Source organism: Anolis sagrei, chromosome X (assembly GCF_037176765.1).
Source record: "Anolis sagrei isolate rAnoSag1 chromosome X, rAnoSag1.mat, whole genome shotgun sequence".
Lineage (NCBI taxonomy): Eukaryota > Metazoa > Chordata > Lepidosauria > Squamata > Dactyloidae > Anolis > Anolis sagrei.
This window is the reverse complement of record NC_090034.1, coordinates 44779082-44792597: the sequence shown is the minus strand read 5'-3', so window position 1 is coordinate 44792597 and position 13516 is coordinate 44779082. Positions and strand designations below refer to the sequence as shown.

The 13516-nt window shown below is 42.3% G+C and overlaps 1 protein-coding gene across 1 annotated transcript in view; it reads right to left on the bottom strand.

Moving 5' to 3' along the window:
- RBM19 (RNA binding motif protein 19) overlaps positions 1 to 13516 on the bottom strand; it is a 75487-nt gene that overhangs the window by 49939 nt on the left and 12032 nt on the right. Inside the window, exons 11-21 of the mRNA XM_060785448.2 lie at positions 12633 to 12763; positions 12321 to 12442; positions 12032 to 12128; positions 11651 to 11761; positions 10148 to 10348; positions 8891 to 9008; positions 8598 to 8752; positions 4014 to 4074; positions 3819 to 3898; positions 3626 to 3681; positions 3327 to 3443 (exon numbers count right to left, since the gene is read on the bottom strand). Of these exons, the coding sequence (XP_060641431.2) occupies positions 3327 to 3443; positions 3626 to 3681; positions 3819 to 3898; positions 4014 to 4074; positions 8598 to 8752; positions 8891 to 9008; positions 10148 to 10348; positions 11651 to 11761; positions 12032 to 12128; positions 12321 to 12442; positions 12633 to 12763 (1249 nt within the window). The remainder of the gene's footprint in view (positions 1 to 3326; positions 3444 to 3625; positions 3682 to 3818; positions 3899 to 4013; positions 4075 to 8597; positions 8753 to 8890; positions 9009 to 10147; positions 10349 to 11650; positions 11762 to 12031; positions 12129 to 12320; positions 12443 to 12632; positions 12764 to 13516) is intronic.

Here is a 13516-nt window from a genome sequence, read left to right as displayed (position 1 = left end):
CCGACCGACGACGAGTGTTTCAATTCTCTTGCCAGCTCCATGAATGCACTGCCCACTGCCATTTCAATTGCGATCACAACAGGGGGAAAACTGCTTGGAATAAATGTTTGTTTCATTTTTTAAGAGGGGAAAAACACTCCTGCAAGGATCTGAGTTGCTATTGCTTTCTTTCCTTTTTTTTTCTCCAAAGGAGAACAAAAAGAGGGTGATAATCTTTGCCCACTCCCCAGCAGACAAAAATGCAACGAGGAGAAAATACAGTATACATTCTCCTTTTTTCGCAATGTAAGTTGACTAAGGAGTCCTGGAAGACCGAAACATTCCTAAATATTCCATTTGTCAATAGTGGTCCACGCCTTAGTTACCTCTAGATTGGACTATTGTAATGCACTCTACATGGGGCTGCCCTTGAAGACGGCCCAGAAATTTCAACTGGTCCAACGAGTGACAGCCAGACTACTAACTGGTGCGAATTACAGGGAGCGGTCAACCCCCCGCTATTTAAGGAGCTCCATTGGTTGCCGTTTTTCCCCCCGGTACCAATTCAAGGTGCAGGTTATTATCTACAAAGCCCTGAATGGTTTGGGACCCACCTACCTCCGTGACCGCATTTCCTTTTACGAACCTATGCGATCCCTTTGATCTTCAGGAGAGGCCCTTTTCTCGCTCCTGCCCCCATCGCAAGTGTGACTTGTGAGGACGAGGGAGAGGGCCTTCTCTGTGGTTGTCCCTCGGCTCTGGAACTTGCTCCCCAGAGAAATTAGGCAAGCCCCCACCCTGCCAGTCTTTAGGAAGAGCTTGAAAACTTGGTTGTTCCAGTGTGCCTTCAATGAATGAATGAATGAACAATAATCCATGACCTGACCAAACCTGGTATAAAATGCCCTCGGAAGCACTTTATCTTACCTGCTAGTGCAATTAAACCCTACTTTCGTCCCTTGGATCCCCTGTCCAGATACTTTACACTGCTCTCTCACCCAATGTTTTTAACTTTTTAATCTTTGCAACTGGCCCTGCCCACTGTGATAATTTTCTTTTTCTTTTTTTGTGTTCAATTACTGTGATTTTATATTGTTTGATGTGTTTATTGTTTATATTGTTTCTTGTATTTATTTTATTTCATTATATTTTACTGTTGTATTCTTATGTTGTATTTCTGCATTGCTGTATTGTTGGGCTTGGCCTCATGTAAGCCGCCCCGAGTCCCCTTGGGGAGATGGTGGCGGGGTATAAATAAAGTATTATTATTATTATTATTATTATTATTACTCTACAGTGTAGGTGCACCCACTGTTGAAAGTTTTCTAATGAAAAGAGGCAACCGGGTTATATTTAGGTTGAACTATAATGGAATTTCAGCATCAACCCGATTCCAGGATTTACGTACGGATTGCTTAATAGCAGTGTCAAACTACTCTTATTCTATAGTGTAGACGCACCCTCAGTCAAGGCGAATGGAGTTTAGACCCAAAGTGCATCTGTGTTGTATGCTTAGAGGATGATGAGAGCTGTAGTCCAACATACCATGCTCCCAGCCCTTTGGGACATTCATAAATCAGAGCAACTTTGGGTTGAAACCAGGGATTGGGAGACAAGGAGATAAACTTATACGCTATGTGTACTCTCTTGTAACTGTCTCAACCATTCCCTTCTAATTTATAAGCCTCTCTCCAGATGAGAAAGGGAGGGAAAGAAAGCCAGAGAAACATGACAATCCATTCCTGACCCAGGGAGAACATGATTTTGGAGGTAACTGTTAAAGAAAGAGACTGCAATGTTTTGATAGTAGCATCTGATGGCACAAAACTCATTCTCCCCTATCTTTGCCAATTGTAAGGCTTTAACCTCCAAATCAGAGACAGGGTTAGACCCTCGATATTGAGGTCCCCTGGCTGCAAAGATGAAGAGTGCCCCCTGCAGATGAGATGGGAGAAGAGCAATGTGAGCCAAGACTCACTTCGGAGTCACAAAGAGAGAGCCGAGCCCAAAAGCTGTAGCCAAAGCCATGAAAAAGGGAACTTCTTCCTCCCCAGAAGCATCGTGTTGTGATATTAGTCTATATCGGAGGAGGGATGTTTTGGAAGTGGCTGAGATCCTTCACTGTGAGGAGACAGAGCCTAACTTTAAGTGCCCAGAGGTAGGGCAGCACCAACTTTTGCAAAATGCAATGTTCTGCAGTCAAATGCACATGTGCCTCTACAAAGTCCATAGGCGTATAATGCATATGCATACAGATTAGTGTGCAAGGTGCCTATCACCGATGTCATGGCATTTCCATGCCCTTGAACCAGATACGATCGTTCCACATAATTCCAAAATGCCCAGCTGCTTCCAAAAGGGAACTTAAGACACAAACACACCAACGAGACACTAGACACCTGTTTCACAGAAACTTGCATCACCATTGCTGAGTCTGTCAACACTGGGAAGAATTATGAACTCAAATCTACATGTTCGGCACCAGCCTTACAAAGTTCAACCTGTTTGCCAACAGTTCAGAAACTCAGCACATTAAAATATAGTGAATGGAAACCAGTTCTCATGCTATTTGCACATCTACAAAATCCCAGGGTGCATCTACACTGCAGAACAAATGCAGTTTGGCACCACTTCTAACTGCCATGGCTCAATGCTAGGGAATCCGGAAAGTTGTAGTTTCACAAGGTCTTTTGGTTTCTCTGCCCAAGAGGTCAAGTGTCTTGCCAAAAGTGCAACTCCCCAAATCCACAGCCATGGCAGTTCATGCGGGATTAAACGGCATTCATTCTACAGTGTAGACACACCCTTGGGAGGGGGGGGGGAACGGGTGTAAACAAAGAATACATAACACATAATAACAGTGGGTTGCTGTGAGTTTTCCAGGCTGTATGGTCATGCTTCTGGGGAAATGGCCATACAGCCTGAAAAACTCACAGCAACCCAGTGATTCCAGCCATGAAGGCCTTCGACAATACATAATAACAGTAATAATAGCAGTAGCAATATCATTATTAGTAATACTATTAATAACAGCAATAATAAGGGGTTTTTTTGTTGGAGTGACTTGAGAAACTGTAAGTTGCTTCTGGTGTGAGAGAATTGGCTGTCTGCAGGGATGTTGCCCAGGGGACACCCGGATGTTTTACCATCCTGTAAGAGGCTATTCTCATGTCGCCGTATGGGAAGCTGGAGCTGACAGATGAGAGCTCACTCCACTCCCCAGATTCGAACTGCCGACCTTTTCAGTCAGCAGTCCTGCTGGCACAAGGGTTTAACCCACTGCACCACCGGGGGCTCCTAGTAATAATAGTACAGAATGCCCAATGTGGCCCGCAGAAGGTCCTTACCTGAAAAGCTCTCTGATCTCCTTCACTGTCGCTTGGAAGGGAATGTTGCGCACCAGGATCTTGGAGCTCTTTTGCTTCTTGCGACTTTGTGTTTTGCGAGCTGAAGACACTGGCGACCTAATCAATCAAGACAATGGCAAATGAGTTATGCCAAGGGGCATCACAGCGAAGCATGCTTTTGCCTAAGGGGACCCCTAAGAGTAGAGAAGGGCAGAACAGTAGGGATCCTTCCAAGATTTCAGAGAAAATAAGACTAGGAACCGTTGTCACTCAGAACCCAGCTCATATGGGAAACTTACTTGATGGCTCTTTCGGAGATCTTGACTTCCAATTGATGGCCATCCACGGAACAACCCTGTGGAAACCCAAACACAGCTGAAGGAAACCCAACTGAACCGCTTCAAAATAGTGCAGCATTCAGACCATTTGTCTGTTAGTCCCAAGACCCCCCTCTTTCCATGTGTAAGAGCATGAAGAAGCATCTAATCCCACCTGTAGCTGCTTCAGGGCTTTCTGCGCATGCTCCGGCTTCCTGTATTCCACAAATCCAAATCCCATTGAGAGAAGCGTCCCTACAAAATAAGCAGAGGGGCTCAGTGAGAAATCTACACAAAAGTGAGGGTACTATAGGATCTCAAATCAAAGGCAGAGCTGGGGAGAATATGCATGGTTCATTAGGGAACATACCAGCTTTATCTCGCTTCTTGGAGACGGTGCAACTCTTCACAGTACCGGCTTTGGTGAAAACCTGGCCAAGAAAGAAAAAAAAGAAGAAATTAATAAAATATATAAGAATATTTCCAGGTTAGACAACTTAGAGACTATTAGAGCAAAGACAAGAAAGTAGGATCCTCCGAGAAAGAATCCTATTGGGATAAAATAATGTCAACGTAAAAGAAAACTATTATGAAAATTTATGAGAAACTAATAATAATAACAATAAATAATAAAACTTTATTGATATCCCACCACCATCTCCTTGAAGGGACTCGAGGTGGCTTACAAGGCACTCCAGGGTGCACATATAACATAAAACAGGTAAAAATGGTACAAAAGCATAAAACAAGTCACATAAAATTATAACAACAACCCCCGTCAACACATGTAGCATAAAATCAATTCAATTTTAAAACAATAGTAGATAAAACTAATTGCCGACCATTCACAAGGTGCCAAGTGTCAGCTTCATTGGGCCCATTCAGCCTACTCCATGTCAAAGGCCTGTCTCAACATCCATGTTTTCAGCTTGGAATGGAAGGATTGAAGGGTGGGGGCTAATCTAATCTCTTTTGGGAGGGTATTCCAGAGCCAGGGGGCCACCACAGGAAAGCCCTCTTGCCACTTGAGACGGTGATGGGACCGAGAGGAGGGCCTCCCGTTATCTCCGAGCTCATGCCGTTTCGTAGAAAGAGATGCCGTCTCGAAGATAGGTTGGACCTAAAGCATATCGGGCTTTATAATCACTACTTGAGTGCCTTGCTGGAAGTAGTGGGGGCAGGTGCGCTCACCAGCTGCGGAGGTTAGTGCAGGCCTCTGCAGCGCCAGAAGTCAGGAAGGCAGGCTGCTGCGAGCAGAGGTCCTCCTCCACTGCCTCGGCTGCATCCTCCATTTGCTGCTTACGCCAGTGCAGGCCTGTGCTGGCTGTGGAGGTCTGCGCTGGCATAAGCAGCGAGTGAAGGATGCAGTGGCCTGCCTGACATATTGACTTCCAGGCCCAGGAGGTACCATACTTTGATTGTGCTTTTGCTGCATGAAGAAAGAAGGGTGTTGGACTAGATGGCCTTTAGAGCTCCCTCCCAAATCTATTATTATTATTAGTAGTAGTAGTAGTAGTAGTAGTACTATTAAGGCTGGATGGCCATCTGCCTGAGGTGCTTTGATTGTGCTTTCCCTGCATGAAAGCAAGATGAAGGGGGTTTAACTAGATGACATTTAGAGCTTCCTTCCAACTCTATTATTATTATTATTATTATTATTAAGGCTGGATGACCATCTGTCAGGGGTGCTTTGATTGTGCTTTCCCTGCAATAAGGCAGAATGAAGGAGATTGGACTAAATTGCCTTTAGAGATCCCTTCCAACTCTTGGTTTCTATGAATGGAGTCTTAATCGACCATGAGCCAACAGTGTAATGCTGCAGCTGAAATGGCCAATGCCGTTTTAGGCCGAGTCAATAGGAGAACCTGAGAGAAGGCAAAAGGGAACTGATATGACACTTTACCTCAGCTGGTTTTTGAATTGCTTTAAATGATCATTATTTAATGCAACTGTTTATTTTAACTTATTGTACAATGTTTCGTATTGTCTTTTGTTTAAAATGTTTATGGTTTTTTATATATATGCATTGAATTTTTGCCTGTTACTATGTTGGAAGCTGCCCTGAGTCCCCATTATTATAAAGTTATTGCTGATACCACTATTTTCGTTGACCCTCCTTTTCCACTATGGTAAAAAATAAAAAACCTTTAACCTACTGATGCTTTAATTAATGTAGTTTTATTAGTATCTATTTTTATTTTGAAATTTACCAGTAGCGACTCCCACCCTCGGCTTACACTAGAGTCAATGTTTCCCCAGTTTTCTGTGGTAAAATGGGGTGCTTCGGCTTATATTCATGACCACATCTCCTACCACCAACCTGCATGATCCCTCCGATCCTCTGGGGAGGCTCTCCTTTCGCCTCTTCCTTTATCACAGGCAAGACTTGTGGGAATGAGGGGGAAAGCCTTCTCCACTGTGGCTTCCTGACTATGGAACTCATTGCCTAGTGAAATTAGGCAAGCCCCAACCTTAGCAGCCTTCAAGAAAAATCTGAAAACTTGGCTGTTCAGATGTGCCTTCGGAGAGTGACCATTTACCCCATTTCTGTCTGCTCCATCCATAGTGTTGTCTCTATGATGCACTTTTCCCCGTCCTAAACTGAAATCCTACCTCACTGTTTATCCTTTTTTAGGCTTCCCTCAATTACATTTTTTTTATTCCTACCTCATCCAGGGTTTTATCATTTTACCTTGTCCATTTGGCCTGCCCATTCTGTTTTGATTGTATGTTGTGATAATTTGCTTTATTTATGTTGTTTTGATACTGTATGTATTTTATTCTGATGCAATTTTTGTTGTCCGCAGTCTGTATTTTATTTTTGCTGTATTGTACCTTTGGGCTTGGCCTCATGTTAGCCACCCCAAGTCCCCTTTGGGGATGGTGGCGGGGTATAAATAAAGTTTATTATTATTATTATTATTATTATTATTGTTATTATATTCAGATTGGCTTATACTCAAGTATATACAGTATGTTTATTGAAATTTTACTTATATCGATTTAAAATATATAGTGAGAAAGATAAATAAAATAATAATTGAAAAAATATAGAAAGATAAGTGCATATATAGCAAGGAATATATATACACACACACACACACACACACACATACATATACATATATATATAAAGGATTGAGGTGGGGTGTTCTTCATCTTCCCTTTCTTTCCAGTCTTCAATTACTTATTTTAATATGAGCTTCACATCTTTGTTTCTTTCCCACTTCAGGCCGTACTTCTTTTATTCTGCTCGTGTAGATCATCATTCTTCTTCTTTCTTGTTGTAGGTAATTCCTTACTGGGTTCCAATCTATTTCTTTCTTTGGTATCCCTTGTTTGTTTGTCAGAAGCTGTGCTAATCTGTCCATATTTCTTATTTCTAGAACCTTTACTATTCATTGTTGGACTGGAGGTATTTCTTTTGTTCTCCAATTCCTAGCATAGAGTATTCTCGCTGCCATTAAATAATTCAAGAGTCTCTATTTATTCTTGTCTATTTTTCTGTCTGTAATTCCTAAATTTCTGGTTTCATTTGCATTTTGGTATCCTATATTTTTGGGGATATTTCATGTATTACTTTCCAATATTCTTTTGCTTTGTTGCACAGCCACCACATATGGTAGAATGTACCGTCCTGCTTTTCACATATTTTTCAATTACTTTGTGATGGCAGCCAGAATAATCCATGCACGAAATTGGAGAATGAAAGTACCATCAATAGACCAATGGCTCTCGAAAATAATAATAATAATAATAATAATAATAATATTTATTTATACCCCGCCACCATCTCCCCCAATGGGGACTCGGGGCGGCTTACATAAGGCCAAGCAAATTACAATAAAATTACAATAAAATAAAATGCAAATTAGAATAAAATAAACAACATATACAATAAACAATATACACAAAACATTAAAAAAAGAAGCAGTAAAACAAACACAGTGACAGTGAGCGGGCCACATGTACATAAAATGATTTAAAAACTCAGGGTGAGATAAAGGAGCAGAATTATTTGTAAGGGAGAACTCGTGGAGAGACAGGGTGATAGACAGACCTTCGTACAAGGTGTACCGGGGGGGGGGGGGGTACTCCTAATACAAGAACGTTGAGGGGAGCAATAGCTTAAGATTATGTGACTACTCTCCAAAAGCGCAACGGCAAAGCTCGGTCTTGAGATTCTTTTTAAAGGTTTCTAAGGTAGGGGCTTTCCTAATCTCTCTGGGCAATAAGTTCCAGAGTCAGGAGGCCACAGAGGAGAAGGCTCTCTCTCTTATACCCACAAGGCGAGTCTGAGAGACTGGCAAGGGCAAAAGAAGGGTCTCGCCCGAAGATCTAAGAGTTTGGGTTGGTTCATGGAGAGAAATAGCCAAAGATGGACAAATGAAACTCAGCTACTAGCACACCACCAGAGCAGTGTTAAAAAAGTGACAGATTTGACATTATGTAAAGACTATATGAAACAACAGAATATGAAAATGATAATATGGCTCAACAAAAGAAAAAGAGAGATAACTGTTTTCATTGGGAAGAAGTAGGAAAGGGGGGAGCTGAATTTAGAAAGATTTAGAACAAAGAACTTTTAACCACAATGTAGAAAATTGGAAGTCAACCAAAATCCCCCTTTGCCCTTCTATTTCCCCCCGCAACCTATATTCATATTTTTCTTTTCTTCTTTTTCTTTTCCACTCTCACATAGAGGTTAGTGGCCCCCTATATTATATTCCCATATCCTTTTTTCCTTCCCCTTCTCTCCCCATTTTATGATACTGTATTAAGTAAGTGTATTAATAATTTTTTTAAAGAACATAATAATAATAAAAAGATTTCAATGTGGGTTGGCTTTCATTCCTGCCTCGTATACCATCAATATAAGGCAACAACCAGCCCTTTGAGTCTGCAAAGAAAATTGGGACTCCAGAGTAGGTAGCTTAGTAACACAAAACCTCACCTCTTTTAACGTTTCCTCTGTGGTGTTAAAATTCAGGTTCTTTACAAAAAGTGTACATCCTGGAATGCTCTCTTCATCATCATCTTCGTCGTCCTCCTCCTCCTCAATCTGGCCTTTCTCTGCTTCCATTTGAGTTTCTTCATCTTTAGAGTCACCTATAAAAGGAGTGAGACCACCATTAATTCTGAACTTGGGTTAAAAGGCAGCATTGCAGCAACCCTGCAATTGGGCCAAGCCACCCACCCCATAGCTCAAGGATAGGATCCCTACACATACCAAACCCAGATGCATACCCATTTTTGCCGGTCCTTCACTTTCCTTCCGGTCTCCTGGATTCTCAGGCTTTCTCTTTCCAGGACCAGAAAAGACCCCCATTGGCGCCCATTCAAGGTATAACGGGATATGACGAAACTGGGAGAAATGGTGAGAAAGATCATAGTTAGGTGATTGCAGTCTAATACATTAAGAGAGCTCTGGGTTGGAGGAAAGTTTTTTTCTGCCATTCCAAACACTATTCAGAACCAAACTCCATCTCGCCACTCAATACCCCATAGCTGCCTATTTTACCAGAGCAGCCCTGCATCCATTCATGGGCATCCAATGGCTGGGTGAGAGTTTGGGAGAATGAGAAAGCATCTAGTTAGGTCCTCATTAGCTAAGCTGCACATCGCAAGTGCTGAACCTGACTCAGCACATAGAAGATGACTTTGAAAGGCAGCAGATCACAGGAGCTGTCTTCATAGACCTGTCAGTAGCTTATGATACTGTACACCACCGCCTCCTCCTGAGAAAAATGTATAATACCACAAAGGACTACCACCTCACCTGCCTCATAGGAAACCTGCTACAAAACAGGAGCTTTTTTGTTGAGTTCCAGGGCCAGAGAAGCAGATGGAGGAAACAGAAGAACGGCCTGCCTCGGTGGAGCGTTCTTGCTCCATCCATGTTCAACATCTACACAAATGACCAGCCACTGCCAAAAGGGACAGAGAATTTCATCTATGCTGATGGTCGTGCCATTACCGCTCAAGCAGGGAGCTTTGAGATGGTAGAACAGAAGCTCTCCGAAGCTCTAGGTGAACTTACTGCCTATTACAGGGAAAACCAGCTGATCCCTAATCCATCTAAAACAGACATGTGCTTTTCACCTCAAGAACAGACAAACATCCCGAGCTCTGAGGATTACTTGGGAAGGAATCCCTGGAAGCCTTGCAGTTAATGTCACTATTTTGCACCTGGCTATGGGCACACAGCCAGACGTTCTTTCAATCCACCCTGCCACTTTCCAATCATGACAGGGAGAAGGGATAAGGTGGCTCAATGAGTCCATGGCATGTGTGGGAGTTGCAATGGTAAAGAGAAATCTGCAACAACCACACCTGAACAGGTCACTATCAAGATAATGATATGCATGGATAAAGTATCAGGGTGGGTCTCTGCATATAAATGACGAAGATATGCTAGGAATGACTGAGTTGGAGGATCTTCCAACAATGTCTTGTCACTTTGACCAAATTCAGGCCCTAGGCGCCTGGTCTCCCTGTTGTTACCTTTGAGTAGGCCAGCTTTGTGAAAGCCCGTTTTGCTTCTGTGGGCTCCAGAAACTCCACAATAGCCGTCACTCCTCCTTCGGGGAGCAGCACCCGCCCAAGGCTGCCGTAGGCCCCAAAGACTTCCTCTAACTCAGTTGCCTCAGTACCAGCAGGCAAGTTCTTCACCAGGATCACGGTTTTGCTCCGCTCGCTGGCAGCCTGGCCAAAAGGAGAAGGCAAATTATTATTATTATTATTATTATTATTATTATTATTATTATTATTTGAAAAACAACAAGATTAGTACACAGCTCTGATGGCTGTTGTATTGGATCACACGTTGTACACCTCCCAAGTGTCTGGGACTGTGTGATGTATCGGCGAATAATATTTGCAGATCCCAGTAGGGTGGCCTTTTGCAGCTGGCAGATGGTAATTTCGTCAGCGCCAATTGTGTTTAAGTGCAGGCCAAGGTCTTTAGGCACTGCACTCAGTGTGCCGATCACCACTGGGACCACCTCTACTTGCTTGTGCCAAAGTCTTTGCACTTTGATCTTTAAATCCTCATATTTTGTTAGCTTTTCCAGTTGTTTCTCTTCAATCCTGCTGTTGCCTGGGATTGCAACACTGACGACCCATACTTTGTTTTTTAACACGATCGTGAGGTCAGGAGTATTGTGCTCCAAAACTCTGTCTGTCTGAATTCAGAAGTTCCAGAGTAGTTTGATGTGTTCATTTTCTGTAACTTTTTCAAGCTTGTGATCCCACCAGTTCTTTGTCGCAGGCAGATTGTATTTGTGGCACAAGTTATATTATTATTATTATTATTATTATTATTATTATTATTATTATGCTGCCAGCATTATTATTATTATAACTGTAGGAGTCCCCGGTGGCGCAGTGGGTTTAACCTCTGTGCCAGCAGGACTGAAGACCGACAGGTCGCAGGTTCGAATCCGGGGAGAGGCGGATGAGCTCCCTCTATCAGCTCCAGCTCCTTCTGTGGGGACATAAGAGAAGCCTCCCACAAGGATGATAAAAACATCAAAATCATCCGGGTGTTCCCTGGGCAACGTCCTTGCAGACGGCCAATTCTCTCACACCAGAAGCGACTTGCAGTTTCTCAAGTCGCTCCTGGCACGACAAAAAAATTATAACTGTACCCCCAATTTGCTTCTGACATAATAAATAAATAATTATTAACAATAATAATTACTACTACTAATAATAATATTAATACAATACTATATATACTACTATATTATTATAATCTCTCTAAAACAAGACCTAATTCTTTAAAAATTCAGACCTCACTCTTCCAAACTCTCAATTTCTCAATGCTGTTTGCAACCCATGCTGTTAAGACCCTTCCTTTAAAATGTCTTCAGAACAATAAAGTTAACCTATGGTCCCAATCTAAACCGGTAATAAAGTCTGAAGGACAGTGACTTTTCTAAACTCTGCTGTGGTGGAGAACACATCACTGATTAAAAAGAAATCTAAAAAGTGCAGGATTCTTACCTGGCTGAAGGAGTCCAGACTGACACCGTTTTCCAGCAAGAACTGGCGGACCTTCTGAACCAGCTCCGTCTCTCCCAATGCCACCCTCACGGCCACACTACCCTTCAGCTCCTGCCAAGAGAAAATCAGGCATGGGTCAACATAACCTAGTAATTGAACAGCTTCCGTCTGTCTGGCAGGTGAGAGATGGTAGGGGAATAGCAATGAACCCTAAACAACCAAAATATCAACCTAAAAACCTCTCTAATTCCTAAAAAAACAGACACTAGGATACTCTCAAGATGGTCATGAACTGACGGGATCAAGTGGGGATCAGAAAAATAGTTAAGATAGAATTGAAATATGTAATGGATTTTAAAAATATATAAAATTACAACTCACATGATCAAACACTTGGCTCTTCGTGGCATTGTATTTGTGTGCAACCGCGTCGGCCACAGCATTCACCCCCATAAACAGAGTGTTCCAGTTATGTGAGCTAGAAAAGGGAGTAAAACAAGGGGGTTGATCTTTTTTTGTTCTTTTCTAACAGCGTTAGCTACCGGCAGAACAAGCTCTAAGCTACAAAGTATTGCTTGTAATTATGGTTCCATTGATTTTGCTGTTGCTTAATTCCTAGTCAACAGCATCTTCCCCAACCACCAGAAGTTTACCCACTGTGAGCACAAACCTGGAACTGCTGGCTTTGTCCTTGGATGCCTTTTGTTTCTTGTAGGATGAGGCCCCGGGATCGTCACCATGCTCCTCTTCTTCCTTCTTAATGGTGGAAGGCAAGACATGGAGCATTCGACCCTAGAAGATAGAAGAAGAGAAGATAGAACCTATAGCATTTCACTTTTTGGCGGAACAGAAGCAGGTCAACAAAGGCAAAAGAAAGGTTTCGAATTGAAAGAGATCTCCAAAGTAAGTTCTTCTAGATGGATTTAAGAAATCCTCACTGTACAAACTCTGGAATAAGCAGCCTGAATTCCAATTTCCTTACCTGGAAAACCTGCCCATCCACTTCGGCGAAGGCCTTCACAGCATGTTCGGGGAACATGTAGGTAACAAAGGCAAAGCCCTTGGGTTTCTTGGTCAGGCCATCGATGGGGAAGTGGACCTCCGAAAGCGGCCCTGCGGATGGTATACATAAGGAAAGGTGGATTTTGACTGCTTTATTTGCTTGGGTTGCAGGAGACTTAAGAATGTCAAGCTCTGTTTATTTATTTATTTATTTATTTATTTATGTTATGTTATTTCTACCCCGCCCATATCAGCCTGAAGGCGACTCAGGGCGGCGAACAGTCAGCACAATTTGATGCCACATATAAAATACATACATCAATAAAAATAAAACCAACACATTACAATGTATCTAAAAACATCAAATCATTGAACAATAGATTTTTTTAAAACTATGTCGTCATATTCTTTTGCAGCAGAAGAAAGTTGAACCTGAGAGAGGGTTACTATCAGTGCAATCCATCTGGAAAGCACCTCTGACTGTTGCCAGTCAAAACTGGGCAATCAATGACACATGGGATAGATTTCCTGCATATATAGAGCATCACCTACAATTAATCAGATTTTACTTGGTTTGTCTAATACAGTGGTTCCAATTTTTTGACCAGGGACCACTTGACCAGGGACATTATTACCAAAAGGGTTACGAATTGATTTTTGGTCAACTTTAGATTTTGTTTGGTTATCTGGGGTGCTGATTTAGAAAACTGCATTGGATAGACCGCATCAGTTTTAGTTTCTGATACAGAACATATGCCATCCAATAGTCGCTATCTGCTTGCCCACAGAAAGCCATCTATCTATATCTATACACATAATAAAAGTGAAAAATGTGTATGTGTGTATGTTGTGGAGGTGTCCAGT